At 49.5% G+C, this 16144-nt stretch overlaps 1 protein-coding gene across 7 annotated transcripts in view; it reads left to right on the forward strand.

The window, feature by feature from the left end:
- LOC114866485 (netrin receptor UNC5D-like) overlaps positions 1–11665 on the forward strand; it is a 138302-nt gene extending 126637 nt beyond the window's left edge. For all 7 annotated transcript variants that reach the window (XM_055513660.1, XM_029168272.3, XM_029168273.3 and 4 more), the window contains 6 exons: positions 506–677; positions 3210–3446; positions 4857–5006; positions 6070–6237; positions 6448–6626; positions 7838–11665. In XM_055513660.1, the coding sequence (XP_055369635.1) occupies positions 506–677; positions 3210–3446; positions 4857–5006; positions 6070–6237; positions 6448–6626; positions 7838–8027 (1096 nt within the window). In that variant the 3' untranslated portion in view covers positions 8028–11665. The remainder of the gene's footprint in view (positions 1–505; positions 678–3209; positions 3447–4856; positions 5007–6069; positions 6238–6447; positions 6627–7837) is intronic.
- The last annotated feature ends 4479 nt before the right edge of the window (positions 11666–16144 follow it).

A 16144-nucleotide genomic window follows, 5' to 3' on the forward strand; every position in this document is an offset into this window, starting at 1 on the left:
GCTGCTCCGGTGACAACAGGACCAATAGCCGTGTCCTGTGTCCAGCCGGACCAGCTGCATGACTGATGGTGGTCCTATCGATTGCTCTCAGTCTTCAGGGCTTCCAGCCAAGATTGGGCCTCTGGCCAAGAGCAGCTTGGCCCAGCTAATCTGTCACCGGGCCGGCCAGAGCAGGCTTCATAAGCTCCATCGACCCATGAAGCTTACACGCTGTGTGCTAAAGCCTGTCCTCCGCAGCCCCACTGTCCATTAGTCTTGCTGCTTTAATCTTTCTCTATCTGTGTGTCTGTGTGTCATCTAGTCAGGGATTGATTCATTATGAGTGTCCTAGAATCTGAGTTTACTTTGTTCATAGGCAGGGGTCACACTCGGTTATCTGCTTGTTTAAGCAGTGATTCATTAGTAGCAGGATCCATGCTGCCGTGTTTACGTACCCGTTTGATTTTCCCTGTTTCTGGCTCCACACGTCTATATTTGATTAACGCTGGCGCCTCTGTGTTTGCAGCACTGTGTCCGAGGACGAGCCCGAGATCTTTCTGAGCCCCGCGGTGACGTACGGGCCGCCGGGCCTCGACCTGTCCTGTCCCATAGCCATGACCATAGCCCATTGTGCAGAGGCTGCTGGGAACAACTGGACCATCAGACTGAAGAGGCAAACGCAGGACAACAAGTGGGAGGTGAGCGGTCTGCCTTAGACTAAAGCTGTGGTTAACAGGTTCGTTTCCTGCCTTAGCTCCAGTACCGACTGTTAACAACTGCAAACACTTTCACTAGTGCCAGGAATATCAATATGATCTGATAAACCGCCCCGGCTTACTTTCATGAAAATGTTCATCCTGCGGTGTAGTCATGCAAGCACGGAGACGATTTCAGGCTTGCCAGCTCAGATTCGTCATTCCGCTAAAAATTCGGCCTTTCAAGCTCTACCTCATGCTGTCATACATCTAAAAGAAATGTCAGGCTGGATGCAAATGGTGGCTATTAATCATCCAAGCATTCAGTTCTCTCCCAGCATAATGATAATGCCATATAAGTATTTCTCACTTCACAAGGCTGCGAATGGGGAAACTGCAGCTGTTCACAGGACGACCATTAACACGAACTGCAAATGTATGTTTGTTGTTATATGATAAAATAAACTCACTGGCCCCTTTATTAGGTACATGAGTGATTCCTGCAACCTCCAATTCAATCCAGTACAGCAGCTCTGCCATTCATTCTTTAGTTTAGTACTTCTCTGTAAGTTAAAGCTGTCAGAAAGGCGATAATTCCACTAAGTTTATTACTGAGGTCAGAGAAGGTGTTGGAGTTTTATTGCAGTAAATAATATTAGGAGGTGGCCCCTCGTTTAATTTTGACGAGGGCTAAAACATTGGAAGCACCTCTTAAAATAAAGCACTTCAGCACTAAGAAATAATGTCCCTGTAGAAATAGAATTAAAGCCAGAGCTGAATTAGAGCGGCTGTGTAGCTGTACCTAATAAAGTGGCCAGTCATCTTAACTGTTAGAACCTGTGGCAGCCACACAGATTCATAGTTACAGTAGTACATAGTTTAATGTGGATTTATTTGGCTTGTTGAAGGTACTGTTCTTCTTCTATTATTCCTTTCATCTTTGTCAGAAAACACTTATTTTCTGCCGGTGTCAAAGGGCAAGATATCGCTCATCCTACAGCAGCTCTGTATCCACAGATTAAATACACTAATACCGACATAGGAACAATGGAGAAACATCTGCCGAGCACGGCGTGAAAGCTTTAAAACGATGTCTTTGAACCACCTGTTTAGCCGACGGATTTCAATGAAACCCATGAGAGGTTAAAGCACCTACTTCAGTCTGATACGTCAGTGTGGGGTGAAAACGGATCAAACCTGGCGCGTGGGCTTCATAAAAGATTTAAGGATTGATTCCTCTAAATGCATTATAGTGTTATCTCTGTGATTGCGGCGGCGAATTATTTTCTCACATCCCGTTCTTTCAGTAAAATCGCACTTCAACTTTGCCCTGTAGCACTTCGCAGCTCCACACAGGACTTGTTCCGACGTCTGACTTCAATCCAAACGCCCTCTCTCCATCTTCCCGCGCCTTCTAGCCAGCGTAGCTACATCTAAGATGCCCCTTTAATGTATGAGTAACCTCATCAGCAGGCTTTGAAGACCTTACTGAGGCACAGCGACCCTGTAGCCACCAAGTGTTTGTGACCTTGGAAGGCCCGTGGCTCCTTCCCTGCCTGCTCCTTTCACACGGGCTGACATTTACACAGATGTAATTTGCCAGCAGACGTGTTGCACAAAAGGAAGCTATCAAAAGACCCATCACCGGTTGGAGCTGTACGCCAATGGAAGGGGGAGAATAGCAGAGAGAGGGAGAGAGAGAAGGAAGAGGCTGACGGGTGCAGGAGAAGAAGAAGGAGACGTTCTCATGCAACACCGTGACCCGTCTCCGTCTCTTTGTCTTAGTAAAGACACTTCCTCAAAATCTAATCTCTGGAATGTGTGATCTAACGGCAGATGGAGGTCTCTCCCCCCCTCACCCCCTCCTCTCTCTCTCTCTCTCACCTTTGCTGCCTCTCGGAGGCATTCCCATTAAAGCTCGCACTGTTGTCGCCATCATTTCTCGACGGGGGAACAGCTAAGTCACGGGGAACGCGCCAGCGCGAAAGGGGGCGGGTCCCGGAAGCGGTGGGCTAGCGAATCAGCTCCCATCAGCATGGCTGCGCGTGCAGGGGGGGGTCTGAGGGTCGCGATTCAGGGAGAAGTTGGCTACTGGAAACAGCTAATCCTTTTAGTCAGTGTTGCTGTATCCCCTGTCTGCGTATGATGTGTCATCACTCACTTGGCTCCTGTTCAGCTCGGCACAGGCGCCGTGTTTTCAGCTGTGTGTCTGTGAAGTACCTTAATTACATACATAACAATACAGTCACAAAGCAGCTTCAAAATGCTAGTTATGGCAGGTTACGCATTCGTTTTATGTGTGTTGTTCACATAAGTAAGAAGAATACATTGAACCTTGAAGTTTGCAATTATGCCGCTAAGTCTGTGTGTGAACGGTGTCCAGCTTTGAGTTTGATGTTTAAATGAAAGCGTTTGCAAACTCCTCTGAATCAGCACACTTAGCTCCTCGCTGCTAAACCACAGCCAAACACCAGAGCTCAGCAGCTTCAGCAGCCTTTAACCCTGGCGCCATCGTTCCCCCCCCCCCTCCGACAGGAAGTGATGTCCGTGGACGAGGAGAGCACGTGCTGCTACTGCCTGCTGGAGGCCCGGCGGTGCCACGTGCTGCTGGAGCAGCCGGGCCGCTACGCCCTGCTGGGCGAGCCGCTGACCCAGGAGGCCAGCAAGCGGCTGAGGCTGGCGGTGTTCGGGAGCGCGGACGGCGCCAGCGCCAGCGCCCTGGGCTTCGCCCTCAGGGTTTACTGCGTGGACGACACGCCCCACGCCTTTCAGGTAACGGCCGGGTGGAGAAAAGGTCAGACGCCAAAATAAAAGCGCAGAGAAAAAGGAGCGCCCCCCCCCCCCCCCCCCCCCCCCCCCCCCCCCCCCCCCCCGCGCGCCGGCGAGTGCTCAAGCAGCATAGTTACGTTGCGTTTCTGGATAAATTGCTCTTTTCTGCTGTTTTTCCTTTAAAGAGCTGCCTGCTGCAGCAACGCTGCCACTGGGACGCGCCTGATAACTAGGAGACAAAGGGGGGACTTTTAATTACAAAGACAACAGATGCTCCACGCCCGCTTCTCTGCCCTTTCTTTGCGTTAATTTAATTTGCACTCTAGTTAATCAAATGTGTTTCAGCGTCGCCTTCCCTTTAACAACTATTCAAACACGTTTAAATAAGACACGTCCTCAGACGCGGCGTCGGTTCGATGCCGCGGCTCGTCAGTGGTGCTTCACGTGGCGCTGAACCAGGATCTGGGTTTTTTTTTTTTTCAGCAGAGGGAAAAATACTTTTCTTTTGCAGAAGTCATGTCTTTCCTGTCTTCATTAAAAGTGCAAAAGGTAGAACTGCTGGTGAACAAAGAGATTCAATGCCAAGAGCCAATTCACTGCACCTCTCCATCAGTCAGACATACTTATTTGTTCATTTGCTCTTTTTTTCTGTCTGTCGTCGTCGTCGTTGGCTTTTGTTTGCGCTTCATACGACAATTAATTTCCCCTGTGAGCTTGCAGAGAGAATCGATCTGGTTTGGAGGCAGCCGGCGCGCTTTGCATTTACCTTCTCCCCGTGCCGCATGACTGAGAGGATGAGCGCCGTGCCTTCCCTCGCCACACGAAGTATAAACACCAGCACGCAACACATGGAAAAAATTACAATATCACAAGCCTGTGTTTGTGCCCAACCTGCTCCATTTGTATCTATTAAAGGTGGTGTTAGCTGCAGTGGCTCTCGGGGGGATCTCTATCGCGCTGCAGAGCTTTTAAGGCCAAACCAGCTGCACAGTGGAGGCCTCGCCAGAGTTATATTTGTCATTAACGTTCACTCATTAAAGATTTTCCACGGCCACAGCATTATTTTAAATGCGCACGACGGCAGGCGCGCAGGGCGGATAAAAACGGAGGCTGCATCACTTATGACTCAGTAAAAGCACTTGCCGAAAGCTTCTTGTGCGCATTTGCAGTAGTTGCTTTGTCACAATGTGCGCTTTCATTTGTGATTATGGGCTTTCTAAATCAAAACAGACAAATAGTCATCACAATTATGAGTAATATTTTTTATTCATTGTTGTTTCAGCCCTCGTGTTGGATGAATGAACCGCGTTTCTTGTCTTGTCGGTGTCGGTGTTTTCGTACATTAAGTCTATCAGCCCCGTCGCAGACCGTGTCTAGCTTCTGTCCACCTGAACCGCCACCTTTCCCCATCAGGAGGTGGCAGTGGGCGAGCGCAGCAGGGGCGGGCGGCTGCTGGAGGAGCCTAAAGTGATGCTGTTCAGGGGGAACTCCTTCAACCTCCAGGTGTCCATCCAGGACGTCCCACAGTTGCTCTGGAGCATCAAGCCTTTCACCACCTGCCAGGTGAGGCCTTCTCCCTCTGTGTGATCAGGCAGAGCAGCGTGGATGTGGTGTTTGGGAGGAAGCTGCGCGTCTCCATCTTCTCAGCGTCCTCCGTTTCTCCGCACAAGCTTTTGCTTCCATGGCCACATCAAAGCCGCAGGACTGCGTCAAAGGGCACAGCAGGAGATCGCTGAGGCTACCTCACCCCCCTTTCACCAATAATTATCGCTGCCGCACTCACACACACGCAGTACAGTGTCTACGTGCTGCAGATTATTTTCCACCCTGATGTTTATTCCATCCCATTAGCAGCACTAGTTCACTATAGGGCCTCCATAATGCCAACAAGAGCAAAGAGCCACTATGTGAGGGTTCTACAGCGACTATGGGCTTTCACGCTACTTTAGCCTGAAGGAGGCTTCTTCAAGTGACCATCCTCCCGCCTGATGGATCTGAAGAGAGCATGAATCACCCACAAAGCAGCGTTTCTGACCTGCTCGCGCTGCGCCCCTGTCTGGGTCACGCAGTCGTTAGTTAGAAATTGGCCTTTTAGATTCCATTTGCTCCGATGTGTTTGTGTTTGTCCGCGCTCAACCTGGGTAAATAAGGGGCGTATATGTCCCAATTCCATGATGATGGTCTTTTGAATCAGCATTTAAAAGCATCACATAGGGGAGAAGAAAGCACAAACAAAGCGGCTCAGGAAGTTCTCGTCTATGATGTTCATCATCATAGTCCATGTCAATGTAAGACTAGCCACACAAGCAAAAGTAATGGAAAGTAACTTCATTATTTTCCCAGAGTAAATATCATCTAATATATTTAGTGTTGCTACTAATGACTCTAGCTCTTCCACAAGTATCCGGTGGAACCGGATACGCTTGGTCCCAAAGGCTCCAACGCCTGCTGCCTCTCTTTGTGATGGGTAAACTGCTTGATTAGGTAACATCATTGATCGGCTGAAGAGGCCACTCATTCGCTCTTAATTAATCATGTAAACAGCAAAGTGGGCGGCAAAGCGGGATGGGAATAATGAACGTCTTTAGCGGGGGGCCTAATGAGCTTGTTGTCTCGTCGCTCGCAGGAGTTCTCCTTCTCTCAGGTGTGGGCCAGCAGCCAGCGTCCCCTGCAGTGTGCCTTCTCTCTGGAGCGCTACAGCCACTCCACGCCGCCGCAGCTGTCCTGCAAGATCAGCGTGCGGCAGGTCAAAGGCGAGGAGCAGATCCTCCAGGTGTACACGTCTGTAGCGGAGGTGAGGAGGCGCCGTGTGCTCGTTAATGGCTTTTTTTTTTTTTTTTTTTTTTTTACTTTACGGCGCTTGGTTTGATTTAAGAGCTGCTTAATGAGCCTTTCAGGGAGCGTTTCATGTATAGATTGCAAATTGTCTTGATGAGTCCTTGTCCTTGTCTCCATATTGAGGCGCTGAGCTTTTTATTTTCTTACCGTTTTTTCGGACGGCTAGAATGAAAAGGGAGTGGTCCCCTTCTTCGCCCAGTCCGACTGCACCGTCACCTCTCAGACGGGGTCGAGGGCCTTTAAAATCCCGCTGTCCATCCGTCAGCGGATCAGTGCCACCTTCGACATCGCTAACGCCAAGGGGAAGGACTGGCAGCTCCTGGCTCAGAAGCTCCACATAGACAGGTAACTGGAGTTTGCTGCCCAAGTCATTTGCCTTGTTGTTTAGTTATTCCCAGATAAATGAATAATGACTGTGCATTATAATTGCTGCACGCACTGCGCTCGCCACCATGTAAAAGCCGCTCCCACTTTGAATACTATTTTTAATCTAGGATTTAGGCACCGTGTCAGCCCTAATCTACCATCACCAACCAGCCTTCAGTAACACTCCACTCTGCTGATTTCATTATAGATCTAGAAACACATGCACAACCGAGAAAGAGGGGAGGAGGAGGAGGGCGAGATGTAAGGGACGACTTTAGCGCAGTCGGAGTAACTGGAGAGAAGATGCAGTGTTCTGCAGGAATCTGAAGGAAGGTCTCAGACCGCTGACGGGCCCGCCTGTGGCAAAAAATGTGTTCGTGTTAGCACTCCTCATTAGCCGCATCCCCGCGCGCTCTCCCGAGGGTGCACCAGGTCAGCGTTTGCGTAGGCTGCACAGGATCTCGCTTGTTTGGTGATGGGGTGATCGCTATTTGTTCTTCAGAGGAGAAGTCAATAATCAAGTGCTTAAAGCCATGAGCGCTTGGATGCGTGCAGTCAGCTCTGTCGAGCAGTGGAGAGAGATGGGGGGGGGGTGCAGGAAGCGAGGGTGCTCTCCGTCTTGCCAGTTGGACAGACATGAGAGGGGAACTCGGAAACTGTGACAGGAAGTACGCGATTAAAGAATTTCGCTCAGACAGAGGCTGAAAACAAACATCTGTGACTGAGAGCTGGGAGAGGATTTCAGGGTGTTTTCAGCCCGGACGAATGCGGCGCGGAGGATGTAATGGGAATGTCGCTGCCTGGTTAAGCTGATTCTGCTAATTATTTCTCTGAATGTGTGGCAACATTAACACGCTGAGGAACAAAACGCGGGCCGGGGAGGTAAAAACAACAGGGAGCAGGCAGCGAGGACAGTCCCACTGCAATGAAACAGTGCCCTCTGTTGGAGAGGTGTCGCGACAACAGCAGGGAGACAGAATCAGTGTCAGGGAAATCTGGTTTTCTCAGACAATAAACCAGTAAGTAAAGACAACTGTGCTGCTATTCTCAGCTTTTGTTATAATGGTCACATCAGTGTGATTTGATTTTCGAGGCACATTCCAACACACAATATGATCAGATTTACATTTTATTACTATAACTCGATTGTGGCTCACAGTGATGTTGCATATTTTGCTCCCGGTTTGCAGGAACCTGTGCTACTTCGCGTGTCAGGAGAGCCCGTCCTCAGTGATTCTGAGTCTTTGGGAGGCCCAGCACCAGGACTCGGGGGACCTGGACTCTCTGGCCAGCGCTCTGGAGGAAATAAGTCAGCTCCAGTCATCGGGGATGGCTTCGTTTGGCTGCAGCAGGGACGAGCAGGACTCGGGGGCTCACTAATTTGGGTAGGCCGGGCCTGCGTCGGAGCGGATCGCGATGGAACTGCGGGGTTGCTGGTGAGCAGGTGAACTGTAGAACTCATAGTAAGATGAAGGCAGGCGGTCTCCGTCGCTAAAGGAAGACCTCTGTCAAACCAGACAGCACAGACCGATGGGAACCATGGAGCGATTAGAGAGAGCATTTGTGTTGGGGGGCAACAAAAACATTTTGGAAATGAAAAGAACCGGCCCACTTCCTCCTTTGATTGAAACATGTCCCCTCCTGACACTTGTGAAGATGGATTCAATAACCCGGATTCAAGGATTACGGATATCTGTGTGGGGAGGACTCTCCGCGCGCACGGAGTGCTTTCAGACAAGCTGCCAATCATGCTGGTGTTGTGACCTTCCCAGGGTCGGATGTGCAAGCATTTACCCCCGAACAGCCGCCTGGGCTGTCAAAATGTTTAGTGTAACGTCATCATGTTGTCAGTCATTTCCGACATCTCCTAACGCTGTTTTCTTTTCCTCGTCTGCGCTGTGTCTGTAGGAATACTGGACGGCAGGGTCAGAGACACTGACCGGTGTTTAGACGCGCTGAAACTAGCAAAGCTAGTGCTTGAGATGCCTGTCTAAAGGCTTCAACATTATCATGGATCTCAATCTTTTCAAAGCGTGTGCAGATTAGGCGGTTTGTGCGTTCTAGCCTCCCTGGGACTTCGCTTTTCTTCATTTCTCTCATTTCAACCTTTGCTCGTGAGCCTCGACCGGAGCTGCTGTTCTGGATCGTCACATACGCGGACGTCATTATTTGGAGACGCTTCCTCCTGCGTCTGACGGTCAAAGGCAGAGCCGGCATCCATTGGAACAGAGACGTCCTGATGGGGACGATCCCCACATTCAGCCGCTCCACCAGCCCCCTTACCTTAATAAAGTCACTTTGTGTTGAACTTGTGTTGGTTCTGTCTTTTCACCCGTCTAATGATTTCCTCCTTGAAAAGCGCTGACACCGTGGAAACAGCACCGCCTGGAAACAGCTCCCGCAAACCTTCAGAACTGTGTCGAGCAAAGCGATGAAAGGGAGACGTAACAAAGTCCAGTTTTCAAACGGGCCCAAAGGGACCGGAACAGCCAATTTGCCGTATTGATCTCGCATTGTGTAGCTGCGTGAACAGCACAGAATGAGATCCTCAGGTAGCGCTAACCCTCCTTAGGCACAACCTGGACCCGTCTAGTACGCCTTAAAGTCCGCTGGGTCTCCTGTCACTAACCCTCCAAACAGAAACGCTCTATTCGTCTTCATTCTCTCCTCTTAAGGCTCAAACCTGCTTAGGAACCTGTCGACGTGAACCAGTGCTGCCGCCGTCTCCTGTCAGAAGGCGCCTGCACACATTTTGGAGGACATTTTGGTCTCCTGCTGAGATTCGGGAGCCGGGAACGATTCCGCTTTTACATTTAACACATTTCCTTATTACAGCTGAAGGTAATAAGAGGCCATGCCGCCAGATTCAGCAGGAGCAGCGCTTTCCCTACGCCGAATCCAACGTCCACTTTCATCTCCAGACTGGAAAGACACAACATATTCAAGTGTGCACATGTCAGTTCTGCAGAGGGCAGTGATTCCTGTTGATATGTGTATCCCTGTGAATATTCATCCGCAGGGAGCTTAAATATTAAAGTGGAGTAGATGTAGCCAGAAAGCCCTGGTCGCTTCATGGATGTGGATCAAAGAACGCAGGGAGTACTGTACAGACGGACGTGTTACGGAGGGACTGATCCTCCACCAGCCGCTGAAAAGGTCACTGTGAACGTGGAATACATTTAAGATCCTGACTCACGTGGATGAAGAGCTCTGAGTGGAACCGCGTGCACAGAGCTGCAGGATCTAAACCCCGAAGAAGAGCATAACATGCTCCTAATGCTCAGAGCTCTACCTGCATTTAAATCAGCCCTGCTTGTGGCCTTTGGGTGTAATTTGTAACCTCTTGATGATGTTGGTCCCTCTCATTGGCTTATTGAAGCTGCTAAACAGTCGTTAGCATATTTAGCTTCTGGGAGCTAGAAGCTAGGTTTGCATGCGCCAGTCCACTTCTGAAAGGAGCTTGGTGGTCCATGTATGTTCTGTCCTCCAGCAGTAGCTTCTAGGTTCTAGGCTGATGAGCGTGATCCTACCTGCTCAGTGTCTTGAGCTCCAGAAGAGAGGGAAGGATGATCTGAGGTAAAGGACAGCTTTTTCTCTGGTTCCTGAAGGATTACGTCCAACATATCTCACTAGACGTGAGACAAACAGCCGAGTGACCAGTGTGTGTCCTGCATCGTCTCACTTGGTTAGCATCGATTCCATCTATATCTCATAGTGCACTGTGTACAGCTTTCACGGTCACAATATAGGACAGAGAAAACGGACAGTGAAACCAAAGATGGGACCTTGGGACGGGATTTGTCTGGACGAGCATCTTGGCGCGGATGGAGCTGCAGGTTCTGGCTGAGCGCCGCTGGTCTGCTGAGCAGCTAAGTCACCAGCTGCATGTGAAGAGCTGGACTGAGGCTTGATGGAAGCGTGGTCCTGCGGAGAACGGGGCGCTCTTACTGTTTCTGTCCGCCGTCTGCCAGCACTGCTCAGCATTAAACTGATTCGGCCCTTCCCGAACATCTCCACGGCGACGGGAGGCGAAAGGGGGGGGGCACTTTGCTATGCAGCTGTATAATAAACTGGGACCGCGTCCTAATTCACGCCGCTCCATCCAGATTCAGAAGTTGCTTTGGACTCGTGGATTTTCTTTTGTGAAAAATCGATATCTGTGGCTCGGAGCAGCGAAGCACGGCAGGAACTGACTTTCTGGCTCGAGGCTTGAGAACGACAGGATGCTATTCTGCCATATTTCTGTCCAAACGTGTCCATGCTAAAACCTACTGGAGATCACTCACTGCATATTTAGTTTGTCGCCCCTCCTTCACATGCTCATACTGACACATATTAGCTCCTCGCTTGAGTTTAGCCCTAATGAAAACAAACTATTTGAATGAAGCGTGCCTCTGTGTGTGTGTGTGTGTGTTCGTCATCAGAAGGTGAGAGTGGAATGCGAGTATATGCAAACTGTGTTCTTTATCGCCATGAACACTGACTGGGTTCCAGGATCTGGATCAGGATCTCGTCCTACGAGGGAGCTACCGCTGCAGCTTGTGTAGATGTGCGTCTCGCGCAGCCTGTGTTGCTTTGAGGAAACTGGAAAACAGCGCTCGCTTAGGTAAAATGAAGTCACCGCATCAAATGTTGGTTTTTGAATTTTAATTTACAGTAAAAAAGTATTTGGTTGCTGTTTCTTCTTTCATTTTCTTTCCTGGGACAAAACTACTGCCTTTAAAGTCGTATTCCCGTATGCCTCTATTTATTAGAGGACTGCTGGATTTATGGAAACTGATTTTATTCTATATGCATCGTAATGTATGTGTGGTTTGAAACTCAACATTTGATTTAAGTGCTATATGAATGTGGAGCAGGTGCAACGTGTGACAGCCTTTAGCGCTGGAGATGTTCCCTTAGGCCAAGTTTATGTTTTTGTTTTGTTTTTTTTTGTTTTTTTTTTTCAGATTTGCAATATTTGCATTTTTGAAAACGTGTATTCTGTATTGTGTTGGAATAAATATGCAGTGAAATGAGCCGGCGCCGTGCTTCATTGAAGTGCTCTCAGTCATGTACCTAATCGGTTCCTTTGCACATGAGCTGCTCTCTGTTTCTGTGCTCTCCGTGCTAAACTAAAATGTAACTGCTTGTTGCTCCTCTGACATCATTAAACATCCGTATGCGCCGCACCGTTATCCAATCAAAACACCAGATGGCACTGCCTGCTCTCTTCCTATTAGAGCTCATCTTGTCTTGGCACGCTCGGGCGACTGTAGGTTGTTTCCATGGCATAAGGTACAGGCTACAGACTGGGGGCCTGGCGCTGAGCCGCCAGCTCCACCCTGTCTGTCTGTCTGTCTGTCTGTCTGTCTGTCTGTCTGTCTGTCTGTCTGTCTGTCTGTCTGTCTGTCTGTCTGTCTGTCTGTCTGTCTGTCTGTCTGTGCAGCCTCGGTCTGTTTTTGCACATTCTAGGTGAGACCTCTCTGCCTGCTCCAGCTTGGCCCAGTCGCTCCGGACCGGATGCCATGGAGCGAGCAGGCGGCAGCGTTTCCCAGCAGGCCTTGCTCTTCCCCTCCAGACGCAACACACACACACACACACAGCCCTGGCACTAGCCCTCTGACTCCATTTAACACGCCCCGCCCCGCCCGCGCTCCTCCGGACAACTGCTCTGACTCAAAACGGATTAAAGATGACTCTCTTCTCTCACTTTCCTTTTTGCCCCCTCCCACCCTCGCTCCTTTCTTTCCATGCCGGATGAAAGGCCTCCCAGACACCCACTCCATGCACATACCATTCAGGCCAGGACACACAGGAAGTCTATGTGCTGTGCAGGGAGGAGGGGGAGTGGAGGGAGGGCTAGCGCTCAGTACACAGGGAGAAATGGGGGAAAGGGGAAGGGGGGGGGCAAGAAAAGGGCTAAATTCAAGTCATGTGAAGCTCATGAGAACTAACCTACAAAAGCTGGAATCTTGTTTTCCTTTCAGCAGCTCTTTAATGTTCTCCCTTTGTTTCCTTTCTCTCACCGTTTGCTCTGCAGCTTCAATCTGGTTCTTTGGCGGTTGCCACAGCAACAGCGTTTGGGTTTTGTTGTTGTTGTTTTCCAGTCAGAATCCACTGATCTCCCGGATCTGAACTTCAACGTGGGGGCACGTGGCGAGAAGAACCCGGGCCTGTGTGGCGAGAACAGTCAGAAACAGAACCGCCAAATAACTGGTAACAAACCCGTCATAACTTCACACCGACGGCGTTGACCTCTTTTCAGCGCAGCCGAATTCCTCCGTTTGTTTGGGAGATCTGCCTCTTGCAGTCTTGCAACAGGCGTCATGCCATTTAGTTATGAGATTAGCTTCAGCCCAAATTTGCGGTGGAACTGTGATCGAAGGCGTCACGTGGACCGGGGCGCAGTGCATTGGTCGCCCTCTGCAGCTCCACTGGGGGGGGGGTCGGAGGGCTTTCAGCTGCAGGGAACGGCGTCACGTCGCATGCTTTGAATTACTGCACATTTGTGGCTGGTAGACAGGCTGCTGGCAACTGTCTCTCTGTGGATCCGACCGCTAGCATCGGCGCTGTGGGCTCTGCCTCCGGTCCCCACTCGGTCGCGGCCCCCCGGTGATTTTCCAGCCCGCTTCATTTCTTGTGCAAATACATTTTCCTGTCTCTATGTCGACCTCGGCTCACTCAGGCGCGTCTGTCCCATTATTTATTCACCAGCGTGTTACACACATTCCTGCACATTTGTTTACACAGTTCTCCAGGCAGCTTATCTTCAAGGCGCTGTTTTGTTCTGGGGGAGGAGTCAGGTGACTGATCGGGCCGCGTTGCGGCGCCCGGTGCTGCCTTCAGGTGTTCGGCCCCTCCTGCCCAGGTGTGCCAGGGGAAGTACTGGTGACATCACCTCAAAGGCTCCAACAAAGACGACCTTCGCTCACTCAACGGTGTTACGCTGAGGTAATCTCAGCCCGCCCTCACCCAGTCTATCTGATGTAAGAGGTAAATGTACTGCAGCACAGATTTATTACGGTATATTTTATTTAGTTAATGAGGCTTGTTCAAATGCGCCTCTGTAAGACATCCAAATTATCCACAAAGGTTTGTGTCCAATTAAAGATTTTTATGTAACCAGTGAAATGGAATCTGCTACCAACCACGAGCAAAGGCTTTTTTCTGACTAGACTAAATCCTGTTATTTTTTTTAAAACCTATAAAATTTTTATCTCACAAAAATACAGATGTTTGGTGTTTTAACCAGCCAGTTTTCTTATTTCTTGTAGCAAGTTTAGAGTTGGATCACTGCATAACAGATGGAGCAGCAGCATGTTTTCCACCATGTTACATCATCCTCCTTTTAATGACTGTTTCTTTACTATTGCAGATTTATAATTTGCCTCTTCTTGCCCGACAGAACAGTCTGACTTTGCATTTTCCTGATGCTCCATCCGCTTTCAGACGGGTCTGATTGCAGGCGATTTTCTGTATCAACGGCTCCTTCACCCCTGTTGAGCTTCTGTCAGTCTGTGGCCTCACATCTCGCTGTAAAATGACCGCCGTGACCCTCTGGCTGCTCTCACAGAATCTGCCTTATGGGAGCGTGAACTCCAAAGTTGACACCAGTGATTCATGAGTAATTGTGAAGCCAAATTTTGATGTCACGTCTTATCTGGAGACGGATGTGGAGGCGATGGGTCACCTTCCTTGTTGTCTCCTGCTGTTTAAGGGATGTGGGCCCATGTTTACACAATTTCCTGTTTCACTGCTGTTTTAATTTCATAACTAAATTAAATTAGAGGAGCTACCGGGAGCTCAGTGATGCCAATTTATACTGTTAAACCACTTTACGACCTTTACGTTACATTTAGTGCTTCAGCTTTTTTTTTCTGCCTTCCTAAACAGCGAGGGGAACAATACCCAGCAGGCGTCACAAGATAAGTCCCTGACGCTCAGGAAGGTTTCCCTTCCCTTTAGTTTGTCTCCCTTTTCCTCTGCAGGTCACTTCTGTAAAAAAAAAAACAACAACTGCGAGGCACCACCATCTGTTGCACACACGCCTGCAAACACCAATGCACAAACACACACACTGCTCCCACGCAGAGTGACGGAGCTGCGTAACACGTCACCACCATGATCCCTCTCTAGTGATTTTCCCCCACTGTCATCCCTCAAACTACAGCTGCTGATTCCCGCGACACTCATTGTTGCAGAAGGGGCTTCGACTGAACTAATCAACCCGGTGGCCATAAATACAGAGTTGTTGAGGACAAGCCTTCAAATAACTCAGTCACACTTCCTGTTTTTGAGCACGTAGCCAGTGACCTCAGAAGGAGGAGCACAGGATGTGCTCCAAGTGGAAGATACAGATTTCCTAGATAGTTTTAATTGAAACACATGTTTTTCTCTGGCAGCGGTGGATGGGATGCATCTGCTGTGCGACTGGAACAAAGTCGCTGTTTGTTCGGGGCGGCTCTGATTTTGAAGCCCGTCCTAATAGCGTCTCTCTTTGTTTTACCTCACTCGCATTCTGCAGGTGGCTGCGAGTAAACAGCACAGTGGCGTGTTCTTCTCTTCCTCGTTTACTGAGGCTGAAGAATTCGGCTTTTAACAACCAGCGTCTCTGACTCAATCAGGTGACACCGGTGCTGAGACCTCCCCATACCTCCCAGCTCTGGCCAAAATCACGCCTCGGATCACAAGACAATAGCTATTATAACGTTTCATAACACAATGGTTTCTCTTGAATGTTTAATGAGAAGTGAGAGACGAGTCAGACAGCGTGAACGAGCATGTGTGTAGAGAAGTTGCCTAATGCGTCCGACTGGGCCGGAGGCCTGATTTATTTATAGCCGTTGTTCGTCTTGTTTGCTTATTGGTTTGTTTGTCTTGTAAATGACCCTGGTGGGGTCTTGTGTGGGCCGCCCACACATCTTCCGCCTTTTCCTCCCCGGACAGAAGGTGCACCAGCCCACTTTAGATAAGATGTTGTCGACAGGAACCACATTTTTAAAAGACGTCTTTTGTTTGATGTAGCTTTGCACAACAGATAGGAAAAATGTGATGTCGTTAAAGAGTTAACAGGAGCTCACTTCCTTTGGACACTGAGCTGCACACATGTCAAAGTGCAAGAAACTCGATGTTCCTCTTTTCACTGAAGAATCTCGGTTAATTTGTATTGTCTCCGTTTGGGACGTTAGGAATCCTGTTTTCACATGTGGTTTAAGTTGTTGCACATTAGCTAGTTATTACCATTTAGTTACACATTACACTGGCTGCTGATTGTGGCCGGAGTGAATCACCCATCGGTGACCGTGGATCAAAGCCTGGCAGAGAAGAGATGACCCGTCTGCTGAACTATAAGGTGAAGTGGTGAAAGAACAGCTCGATAGAAGCAGCGAGCGCCGCCGGTTTTATCCAAGCGGCCGAGGGCAACGTTCAGAATTAGGAGAAGCTGCGTGAGTTGGTCTTCACCAAACTTTCCCTTTGACTCAGGCTGATGGTCGGAGCCGCAGGTCACTCTGAAT

The sequence above is a fragment of the Betta splendens genome, chromosome 12 (genome assembly GCF_900634795.4).
Source record: "Betta splendens chromosome 12, fBetSpl5.4, whole genome shotgun sequence".
NCBI lineage: Eukaryota > Metazoa > Chordata > Actinopteri > Anabantiformes > Osphronemidae > Betta > Betta splendens.